The following is a 12,562-nucleotide window of genomic DNA, read 5'->3' as shown; positions in this document are numbered from 1 at the left end:
AGTAGTATCAGGAGTGGGGGTAGTAGTAGAAGCAATGGTAGTGCAAGCAGTAGAGCAGTATTGGGAGAAATATTGGGGGTAATAGTAGAGCAGTATTAGGAGCAGTATTGGGGGTAGTAGTAGAGCAGTATTGGGGGTAGTAGTAGAGCAGTATGGGGAGTAGTATTGGGGGTAGTAGTAGAGTAGTCTTGCAGTACTGACTGCACTGACTAGCACCACACAGTACAGTATGGAGGCTGTAATGCATGAAAACAAGTCTTCCAGAAAGATGGCCCCACCGGACGCCACAGTGACAGGCACACTACTCACACCATGAAGCGGGCACCAGCTCCAAGTCTTCGGTGTTCTAAGGAGCCGCTCCCCGTCTTGTGGGTCCATGCGAGCATCTTGGTCCGTGGGGGGTGGGCTGCGGTGCTCTGGGTGCAGGCAGCGATCATATGGGTGGGTGTGTGTTAAGTAGGGAGGCTTTTGCGGTTCTCCAAGTGTGGGGGTGCGGGCGAGTGGTACTGCTCTGACCTGAAGAAGGAGCAGCTTGCCTGCAGTGCGACTGCTCCCCCTGCAGGTCGGAGTGCATTTTTTTTTATTTTCCTTGAAAATCGAATTTACAATTTTCAAAAAAAAAAAATGGAAATCGATTCTCAAAATCTAGGCGAATTAATCAAATTAATTTGATTAATCACCCAGCACTAGTCTAGCCCATCTGGTCTGATCCCAAGTCATACTTCAGGTATGTAAGGATTCCCCCAGCTGACCTCTCAACATGGCTGACAGGTTGCCTTTAATGCTAGCTATGACAGAAAGATGTAAAAACATCCAGTACATCACTACATATGGGACTGCACGGCCACAGACAGAGCTGTTCTGGCAGGTGGTTTTAATGTTGTGGTTGATAAATATATAAGATACGATTGTTAGTCCAGCATTTCTCTGTTATAATTACTAGGTGTTTAGATCACAGAAAGAATGAACAAAAAATGCACCTTTAGCATCTTGTAAACACAGTAGCAACTCCTCAGGGCTTATTGCTTAAGACTGACAAAAACTAAGGAAGGAATGCGACAGCGAGGGCGATGCCTAAACTATGACCTCAGATCGCTATTATAAAAGACTGATTGATGAAAAAGTCTTTTGAAATAGAAAAAGGCTGACTAATCAAATACTGATTATTTTTAGCTACAATGGTGGTGACGAGATCTAATATAAATCACATAGGGATTAGTACTAGAAGTTGAACTCCCCTGTTGCTGTACCTAATAGTCTACCTTGTCCCAGTTGCTGTACCCACCAGCCTCCCCATCCACCACTGCTGTACCTATAGTCACCCCTGTTACTGTACCTAATAGTCTACCTTGTCCCAGTTGCTGTACCCACCAGCCTCCCCATCCACCACTGCTGTACCTATAGTCACCCCTGTTACTGTACTTAATAGTCTACCTTGTCCCAGTTGTTGTACCTACCAGCCTCCCCATCCACCACTGCTCTACCTTTAGTCACCCCTGTTACTGTACCTAATAGTCTACCTTGTCCCAGTTGTTGTACTCACAAGCCTCCCTATCCACCACTGCTGTACCTATAGTCACCCCTGTTACTGTACCTGGTAGTCATAGATTTGAAAAAAAAAAAAAAAGGAAAAGGTCCCCAACCCCCTGTGGAGCCAGTGGGGTGAAGGGGGTGGTGTCACTAAGCAAAGAAAGTAAAATCAGATGTGTACCACATATACATATGTAAAGGAGGACATAACTGTAGGACATTACTGTACCATTATACTTCCCTATGCATTTGATCACTTCCTGGTTTCCTCTGTGAACTGTGACCCTGCTGTTGCCATGTAACAGTGCAGACACTTTCCCACAATCCCCTTTGCTGCATGTGAAGTGAAAACCAACTGTCAGTACTAATGAGACAGATCATGTGACTGGGATTGAACTGAGCATGAGTTAAATTTGTTATACATTTCATTTAACATAATGTATCAGTATAGACCTAGGGAGATATTTATCAAGACGGGCGTACTTGTGCGCCAATCTTAAATAAAGCCCTGTCCTCTTTCTCCCAGCTGGACTTATCAAGCCGATTGTGCTGATAAGGTTCCTAGCTGCACTGTACAGATGTACTGTGCAGCTCCCGGAGGCTACCAGCCAGGGCCGGACTGGGACTTAAAATCAGCCCTGGCAATCAAACCCCAGCAGCCCACATACCATATCCTTCCCTATATATCATGGATAGCGGTGTCAAATACGCGCTGTAGCAAATTCTGCTTCATTTATCCATGTCCCCCACTACTCCCTTAAACATGTGAACCCCACCATCAGCACCTAAAAATAATGCTATAACATGATCTGCTGTGGATTTGATGTGGCATATATATGCACTCATTCAACTGATTAAATCAGAAGCATCAAATCCGCATTGGATTAGGTATGAACGTGCCCTTAAAGGAAACCTGTGGGGTCTATACCAGGTACACAGCTGTAGATCCCAGCGTACAGATCAGGGATCGGATCTTTAGTCCAGTGTAAACCTCTATAATTGTTCTTTTCATTACCAGCTGAAGTGTCACAGAGGTGGAGCCACAGCAGCACCTTCTGCCCCGCCCCTTCCTGCTCTGACTGATGGACGTGTAGGGTGCTGCTGCTGCTGCCGCTGCTGTTGTGAAACTTTAGTTGGAAATGAAAAGGACAATTATATAAGTTTACACTGGACTAAAGGTCCTGTCTGTGATATCTCGCTCACATCTGTCTGCTGAGATCTACAGCCCTAGACCTGGTACGGACCTCACAGATTCCCTTTATAGGAGAAAACATGGCCACCTTCTTCCAGAAATAGCGCCACACTCTTCTTCAGTTTCTGTGAGGTATTGCAGCTCAGTTCCATTGAAGTGAATGGAGCCAAGTTGTAATAACCATACACTGAGGACAGGGTGGTGCTGTTTTTGGACAAAAGTTACTATATTTTTTAAATCCCTTTTATCCTGACTATGTTTGCACACCATATAATGGCGGTCAAAGCTACATAATAAGCTGCTAGATAGCCATTTCCTACTGGATATCTATCTATCTATCTATCTATCCATCTATCTATCAGTAGGGCCCCATGAAAAATTGAAGGATATATAATGGTAACATAGGTAAGAATTTTATGTGCATGATAACACTGTCATAGTTAATAACACCAGGAAGCAAATATCACCATACTGTACCCGTTACTGCCATACTGTTATTAAGCAAACCCACCAATACTGCCAATACTACCAGTATATAAGTAACAAATAATATCACCCCACCATGAGCACGGCCATTATCACCACATAATGACTAATACCACTACACTGTGACTGAATACAATCCACTATATACAACACTAACATTACCAATAATACGAGTAATACCATCACACCATGCCCACTACCCTCACCATACAGTGACTGGATAATACCACTATACCATCACACCATGCCCACTACCCTCGCCATACAGTGACTGGATAATACCACTATACCATCACACCATGCCCACTACCCTCACCATACAGTGACTGGATAATACCACTATACCATCACACCATGCCCACTACTCTCACCATACGGTGACTGGATAATACCACTATACCATCACACCATGCCCACTACCCTCACCATACAGTGACTGGATAATACCACTATACCATCACACCATGCCCACTGCCCGCAGCATATAGTGACTGGATAATACCACTATACAATCACACCATGCCCACTGCCCGCAGCATACAGTGACTGGATAATACCACTATACCATCACACCATGCCCACTGCTCTCACCATACAGTGACTGGATAATACCACTATACCATCACACCATGCCCACTACTCTCACCATACAGTGACTGGATAATAACACTATACCATCACACCATGCCCACTACTCTCACCATACAGTGACTGGATAATACCACTATACCATCACACCATGCCCACTACTCTCACCATACAGTGACTGGATAATACCACTATACCATCACACCATGCCCACTACTCTCACCATACAGTGACTGGATAATACCACTATACCATCACACCATGCCCACTGCCCGCAGCATACAGTGACTGGATAATACCACTATACCATCACACCATGCCCACTACCCTCACCATACAGTGACTGGATAACACCCCTATACCATCACACCATGCCCACTGCCCGCAGCATATAGTGACTGGATAATACCACTATACCATCACACCATGCCCACTGCCCGCAGCATACAGTGACTGGATAATACCACTATACCATCACACCATGGCCACTACCCTCAGCATACGGTGACTGGATAATACCACTATACCATCACACCATGCCCACTACCCTCAGCATACAGTGACTGGATAATACCACTATACTGGCACCAAATAACAGCCAATATATAAAGACCAATATTCTCCCAGAACAGTGACAATAGAACACAGGTGTCACACTCCGGCCCTCCAGCTGTTACATCACTACAAATCCCATCATGCCTGGTCAGCTAAAGCATGACGGGAATTGTAGCTTTGCAACACCTGGAGGGCCGGAGTGTGACACCCCTGATACTGAGGTAGATCCCAGCTGTATAAAGGTTCTGCAGACCTGATAAGTGATTATAGTGCAATTACATCCTGTCACTCACAGTAGGCGTCTTCTCTGCATGAAGAGACGTCCACTTTTCCTTTTCTTCTCCATCTGGCTCCGGCCATCATGAAGGCTTCTCTGGCCAGGACTCCTCTCCACGGGATCTGCCAGACAGACATTTTAGGCTTCATGCTCCAGCAACATCCTCATCTATACATCCCCCAATATAGAATAGACCCCCTGCTGTACATCCCCCCATATAGAATAGCCCCCCTGCTGTACATCCCTCCATATAGAATAGCCCCCCTGCATCCCCCTCCCATATAGAATAGTCCCCTGCATCCCCCTCCCATATAGAATAGCCCCCTGCATCCCCCTCCTATATAGAATAGCCCCCCTGCATCCCCCTCCTGTATAGAATAGCCCCCCTGCACCCCCCTCCTATATAGAATAGCCCCCTGCACCCCCTCCTATACAGAATAGCCCCCTGCATCCCCCTCCTATACAGAATAGCCCCCTGCATCCCCCTCCATATAGAATAGCCCCCTGCATCCCCCTCCCATACAGAATAGCCCCCCTGCACCCCTCTCCTATACAGAATAGCCCCCTGCACCCCCTCCCATATAGAATAGCCCCCTGCATCCCCCTCCCATATAGAATAGCCCCCTGCATCCCCCTCCAATACAGAATAGCCCCCCTGCACCCCCTCCTGTATAGAATAGCCCCCTGCACCCCCTCCCATATGGAATAGCCCCCTGCACCCCCCTCCTATATAGAATAGCCCCCCTGCATCCCCCTCCCATATGGAATAGCCCCCCTGCACCCCCCTCCCGTATAGAATAGCCCCCTGCACCCCCTCCTGTATAGAATAGCCCCCTGCATCCCCCTCCCATATAGAATAGCCCCCTGCATCCCTCTCCTGTATAGAATAGCCCCCCTGCACCCCCTCCTGTATAGAATAGCCCCCTGCACCCCCCTCCTATATAGAATAGCCCCCTGCATCCCCCTCCCATATAGAATAGCCCCCCTGCATCCCCCTCCCATACAGAATAGCCCCCCTGCACCCCCCTCCTATACAGAATAGCCCCCTGCATCCCCCTCCTATACAGAATAGCCCTCCTGCATCCCCCTCCCATAAAGAATAGCCCCCTGCACCCCCTCCTGTATAGAATAGCCCCCCTGCATCCCCCTCCTATATAGAATAACCCCCTGCATCCCCCTCCCATACAGAATAGCCCCCCTGCACCCCCCTCCTATATAGAATAGCCCCCTGCATCCCCCTCCCATATAGAATAGCCCCCTGCATCCCCCTCCCATATAGAATAGCCCCCCTGCATCCCCTCCCATACAGAATAGCCCCCCTGCACCCCCCTCCTATACAGAATAGCCCCCTGCATCCCCCTCCCATATAGAATAGCCCCCTGCATCCCCTCCTGTATAGAATAGCCCCCCTGCACCCCCTCCTGTATAGAATAGCCCCCTGCATCCCCCTCCCATATAGAATAGCCCCCTGCATCCCCCTCCAATACAGAATAGCCCCCCTGCATCCCCCTCCCATATAGAATAGCCACCTGCACCCCCTCCTGTATAGAATAGCCCCCCTGCACCCCCTCCCATATAGAATAGCCCCCTGCATCCCCCTCCTATATAGAATAGCCCCCCTGCATCCCCCTCCCATATAGAATAGCCCCCCTGCACCCCCTCCCGTATAGAATAGCCCCCTGCATCCCCCTCCCATATAGAATAGCCCCCTGCACCCCCTCCTGTATAGAATAGCCCCCTGCATCCCTCTCCTGTATAGAATAGCCCCCCTGCACCCCCTCCTGTATAGAATAGCCCCCTGCACCCCCTCCTGTATAGAATAGCCCCCTGCACCCCCCTCCTATATAGAATAGCCCCCTGCATCCCCCTCCCATATAGAATAGCCCCCCTGCATCCCCCTCCCATACAGAATAGCCCCCCTGCACCCCCCTCCTATACAGAATAGCCCCCTGCATCCCCCTCCTATACAGAATAGCCCCCCTGCATCCCCCTCCCATATAGAATAGCCCTCCTACATCCCCCTCCCATAAAGAATAGCCCCCTGCACCCCCTCCTGTATAGAATAGCCCCCCTGCATCCCCCTCCTATATAGAATAACCCCCTGCATCCCCCTCCCATACAGAATAGCCCCCCTGCATCCCCCTCCATATAGAATAGCCCCCTGCATCCCCCTCCTGTATAGAATAGACCCCCTGCATCCCCCTCCCATATAGAATAGCCCCCCTGCATCCCCCTCCCATATAGAATAGCCCCCTGCATCCCCCTCCCATATAGAATAGCCCCCTGCACCCCCTCCCATATAGAATAGCCCCCTGCACCCCCTCCTGTATAGAATAGCCCCCTGCATCCCCCTCCTGTATAGAATAGCCCCCTGCACCCCCTCCTGTATAGAATAGCCCCCTGCACCCCCTCCTGTATAGAATAGCCCCCTGCACCCCCTCCTGTATAGAATAGCCCCCTGAATCCCCCTCCTGTATAGAATAGACCCCCTGCATCCTCCTCCAATATGGAATAGCCCCCACCCCCCCCCCTGCACCCCCCTCCTGTATAGAATAGCCCCCTGTATGGCCACATGTGAAGGGGTTAAAAAAAAAAAAAAAACATTCTCACCTCACCTCGCTCCCAGCAGCTTCTTCCTCGGCTGCATCTTCGGTCCACGGCGGCGGCTCTCCTCTCTCTCCTCCAGGTCCTCAGCGGCGCGTCAGGGAAGTGACGTCACCGCTGGGGGCCTGGTGGAGGTGGCTGCAGACGTGCCGGCGCGCGGCACGTCTGCGGCCCTCGGCCCTTGGGGGGGGGGGGGATAACGGGGCAGAGACACGCCACCGCAGCCCCCTCCGGCCACCACAGCCCGCTCACCTCGCCTCGGCTGGCCCGCTCCTGACGTGCTCCGCCAATCAACGAGGGGCCGCATCGGCCCCACGTTGATTGGATTGGAGGAGCATGTCAGGAGCGGACCGCAGCGGTGATTTTTTTTTTTTTCCGTTAAAACAGCCGGGCGGCCCACGGACTGGTAATCTGGCCAGCCCAGCGGGCATTTGCCCGCCTTGCCAGATTACCAGTCCGGGCCTGCTACCAGCCGCACGTGCAGAGAGGAGGCAACTAGTCATCTGGGTGTGGAGCTGCCGTGACTAGTTACGGCTCTCTGCCTGTCAGCGCACTTTGCGAGGAGGATTGTTCATTCTTTGGACAGAAAACGGAATCCGCTCGTGCATAGAATGGAGTCTATGACACAGACGGAGACGCGTGTGCCAGCCGCAGTCTGCGAGCGGTGAATTCCGCAATGGATTTTCAATCACATTTCCTCAGTGTGCACATACCCTTAGACTTATGGGGTCTACTCTCAAAAGAAATGTCTCATGTTCTACTGGATGCTGTACTATGCAGACATTCTATATTAAGAGTAGTATTTCTCATACCTAATAGAAGCACATAGGTATAGGGACTGGCCGTAATACATGCTCCTGGCCGCTCAGAACTATACATTAGGAAACAGAGCACCCCCCCACTGTATTTATAGCACCCAGAGCCACCATGAGACCAAGCACTATAAAATGTAATGTGATTCTACTGTACTTTCTCTGGCGCTGGCTACTTGGGCTATGAAGACACAACAATGCTCAGTTATGAGCAGCTGGGAACACAGACTATAGCCAGTTTATACACCTATGCCAAATTTAAAGTTAAAGTAATTGAGAAAAATTATTACATTAAATGGTCCTTTTCCACCAGGAATACGTGTGTGTTCACATGTACCATATGTACTGCAGATTTCAGCCTCCCCCCATCACCCATGTCAGATCCCTGTGAGCCTCTTTACCACCGATCGAAGTTTATGATTACTTTGTTTTGATAGTAGGAATAGTGTTTTTTGCATGAGGTACTTGTGAGGTTTATGGTTTTAAAAACCTAAATTTGTAAGACGCAGGTGGAACGTAATCAATGGTTTTTGTGTAGGCTTTTGGGGTAAATGTGTTGCGATCTTGAAGGCAATTGCTTATTTGTGCAAAAAATTGTGACTTTCTCTGTGCTTTGTGCATTGACGTGGAAGCACTTTACTCTTCTATTCCTCATGACATTGGCCTTTAGGCAAAGAAACACCTCCTCAAGTCTAGGGGTGAACAATGCAAACTCCACAATTCATTAGTTTTACAACTCCTTTCATTCACCTTGCAGCGGTCTACCACCAGCTCAAAGGCACTGCGATGGGGTGCCCATGTGTCCCCAGGTAGGCGTATGTGCTTCAGGGCTGGTGAGAGGAGACACACATCTTCACCAATGAGGATGTGGGCCCCACAGCTATATACATCTCCATTCTGTAAGATATTTAAAATTGTACTGAGTTTTGGTTCTAAACTATATATTTGTTTCACTGCATTTTTTTAAGTCCAAGATCAAGTCCTACAAAAGTTTAGAATGCCTCACAAATAACCGCACAAGAAGGAAGTTTGTTACAAGTTTCTAAAACCAGAAGGGCCCCAGAGCTATACCCCTACTGTCTAAGCCAGACAGCCCTTCAAGGGTAAGGGACAGGTGGCACCCACTCACTTAGGGCCCTATTACACCAGCAGATTATCTGACAGATTTTTTTAAGCCAAAGCCAGGAATGGACTATAAACAGAGAACTGGTCATAAAGGAAAGACTGAGATTTCTCCTCTTTTCAAATCCATTCCTGGCTTTGGCTTAAAAAAATGGTGTAATAGGGCCCTTAGACAAAAAGACTCATCAGTGCCCACCAAGCATCATGTGTCTGTTCATTCAGTCTATGGACACATAGATGAGCGGAATGTTGAGGCATAAATTAATGTAAATCTAGCCTTACATCAATCACATGACACTTCAATAGAAGCAAAAGGGAACAAGGCAGACACGCAACCTTCTTCAAATACACTTCTACTGAAGTATGACTCAAGGTAAGAAAAATTCTCATTCTGAAATGTTGCAAAGGTCACATCATACAATCTTAGTAACATAACTGGTGCGCTACTGAAATCGCTCTGTACCTGCTAAAAGCGTGGGCTCTATTTCCTGTGCCCCCATATGTAGTACAGGTACATCTGCGGCTCCTATTCTTTATATTAGGAGACATATCGTGTTTTCCCAAAAAATAAGACAGAGTCTTATTAATTAATTTTTGCTCCGAAAGATGTGCTGGGTCTTATTTTCAGGGGATGTCTTATTTTTACATGAAGAAGAATTCACATGTCGCATGCACAGCAGGGATATACGTATACAGTATGGAGGCTTCCGGCCAGCAGGGGGAGCTCACCACAGCAAACTGGTTCAGCACAGCAGGGACACCATGCGGTATGGAGGCTTCTGGCTACCAGGGGGAGCTCCCCCCAGCACACTTATACAGCACAGCAGGGACAGCATACGGTATGGTGGCAGGCAGCAGGATAACGGCAGACTGTGTGCAGCTATACATTTGGCAGTAGGGGACAACAGGGATGGCAGCAGGTGATGGGCCTTATGATGCCTTGCCTGCACATTTACAAGTGATAGCCGCAGAATGGAACATCAGGGTTGGTGGCAGGTGGCAGTATTCATGTCCTGCATGCAGCTGCTCTGCAATGGACGGTGAAGGTAGGGGACAACGGCAGCGGGCTAAGAAAAATCACAGCTGCAAGCCGTGGTGTTCTGCTTGGCAGGTTCCTTCAAAACAAAAACTTTGCTAGGTCTTACTTTCGGGGGGACACCTTATATTTAGCAATTCAGGAAAACTTCTGCTAGGTTCTTTTTTTTCAGGGAATGTCTTATTTTTGGGGAAACAGGGTAGTAACATCTCATGTACATGGCTGAGTCTTATGGAGTAAGCTGTATGGCTCCACATGGCACCATGAGTACTGTCATATGGTGCACTGCACTATATGTCAGAGACATCTTTCCCTCGAAGGAACAACTCAGCAATATGGCATCCAAAGAAATATGATGTACTGTAAGACTTGATAGGAGTCTATGGATGTATAGAGTTGTATGGAGAAATAATATATGCATAAGGCCTAGAGCTCCAGAAATGCACACCGGAGCCTAGGAGATATTTTCGTACCAATACAATCCACAGAAGCATCTCTAAAATTACCTGGTTAAGACTGTAGGAAAATCTCAGTGACCTCGAGTTGAAACCCTTCTTTCCTGACTCCGCAATATAGACAGTCTGGTATTTTGTTGGAATCGAGGAAGGAGTCGGCATCCTGAATCCTTAGAAAGGGGAGTCAGAAGAAAGTAGTAAGTGAGTGTTCAGATCATGTCTGTGATTTACCATGTACAGAGAAAAGCTCATAGTATACACCTCCTGCATAGGACAGCAGAGTACCCCCCCTTGTGCAAATCAATAGAAGTTATGCCGTGCAAGGTACATTTTGTGCTGTTGTATGAAATATTGTAATCTATTACATATATTCATACTATATAGAGCCATACTAGCCTGACAAATCCTAAACACCACTGTTTGGCCTACAGTGGGCTAATGGTGCCCTATAGATATGCTTATGTGTATATTCAAAGCAGTGGCGGACATATCACTTGTGCAGCCGATTCAGCTGCACAAGGGCCCAGGCCAACAGAGGGACCTGCCAGGCTTGGACTCTGAGCCTCAGCTTAGCGGCCTCTCCACTGCCCCCGGCCCCGCCACATAGGTGATATGTATCATACTGCCACCCGGGGCCGCCAGCACCGAGATGCCAGAAGCTGTGGCCCATCCCATGCATTGCCCGCCCCATATACCGCACTCCTTTATTGTATACGTGAGCTATGGCCGGCTGCAGCAGCGCCACGCTCCTGCCCTTCCCCGGGACACGCACACTAGTGATGTCAACTGGCAGTTGGCTATAGCGGCATCAAGCATTCTGATGACATGGAGAACCACTGGGGGGGACAGGTGGGGTAGTGTGTGTGAGTGGGGATGGGGGGCAGCAAGGATGGGTAGTGTGTGTGAGTGGGGATGGGGGGCAGCAAGGATGGGTAGTGTGTGTGGGAATGGGGGGCAGCCAGGACTGGTAGTGTGTGTGGGAATGGGGGGCAGCAAGGATGGGTAGTGTGTGTGGGGATGGGAGGCAGCAAGGATGGGTAGTGTGTGGGAAAAGTAGGCAGGTGAGGTATTGTGAGGATGAGGGGCAGCCAGGACTGGTAGTGTGTGAGGATGGGGGGCAGCCAGGATTGGTAGTGTGTGATGATGGGGGACAGCAAGGATTGGTAGTGTGTGGGGATGGGGGGGCAGCCAGGATTGGTAGTGTGTGGAGATGGGATTGGTAGGATTGGTAGTGTGTGAGGATGGGGGGCAGCCAGGATTGGTAGTGTGTGAGGATGGAGGACAGCAAGGATTGGTAGTGTGTGGGGATGGGGGGGCAGCCAGGATTGGTAGTGTGTGGAGATGGGATTGGTAGGATTGGTAGTGTGTGAGGATGGGGGGCAGCCAGGATTGGTATTGTGTGAGGATGGGGGCAGCACAGATTGGTAGTGTGTGGGGATGGGGGGCAGCAAGGATTGGTAGTGTGTGAGGATGGGAGGCAGCCAGGATTGGTAGTGTGTGAGGATGGGGGGCAGCCAGGACTGGTAGTGTGTGAGGATGGGGGGCAGCCAGGACTGGTAGTGTGTGAGGATGGGAGGCAGCCAGGACTGGTAGTGTGTGGAGATGGGATTGGTAGGATTGGTAGTGTGTGAGGATGGGGGGCAGCCAGGATTGGTAGTGTGTGGGGATGGGGGGGGCAGCCAGGATTGGTAATGTGTGGAGATGGGATTGGTAGGATTGGTAGTGTGTGAGGATGGGGTTCAGCCAGGATGGGTAGTGTGTGCAGAAGGGGGGCAGCCAGTATTGGTAATGTGTGGGGATAGGAGGCAGCCAGGATTGGTAGTGTGTGAGGATGGGGGGCAGCCAGGACTGGTAGTGTGTGAGGATGGGGGGCAGCAAGGATTGGTAGTGTGTGGGGATGGGGGG

General features: G+C 49.5%; 1 protein-coding gene across 4 annotated transcripts in view; it reads right to left on the bottom strand.

The window, feature by feature from the left end:
* STPG1 (sperm tail PG-rich repeat containing 1) overlaps positions 1-12,562 on the bottom strand; it is an 81,283-nt gene that overhangs the window by 37,707 nt on the left and 31,014 nt on the right. For 3 of the 4 annotated variants that reach the window (XM_069971276.1, XM_069971275.1, XM_069971274.1), the window contains exon 2: positions 10,709-10,827. In XM_069971276.1, coding sequence (XP_069827377.1) covers positions 10,709-10,819 — 111 coding nt within the window. In that variant the 5' untranslated portion in view covers positions 10,820-10,827. Of the gene's footprint in view, positions 1-1,759; positions 1,854-10,708; positions 10,828-12,562 lie in introns of those variants that run through there. The other variant, XM_069971277.1, reaches the window with a different exon arrangement.

The sequence above is a fragment of the Dendropsophus ebraccatus genome, chromosome 5 (genome assembly GCF_027789765.1).
Source record: "Dendropsophus ebraccatus isolate aDenEbr1 chromosome 5, aDenEbr1.pat, whole genome shotgun sequence".
Lineage (NCBI taxonomy): Eukaryota > Metazoa > Chordata > Amphibia > Anura > Hylidae > Dendropsophus > Dendropsophus ebraccatus.
The sequence above is the reverse complement of the archived record's forward strand: the minus strand, read 5'-3'. Positions and strand labels throughout refer to the sequence as shown.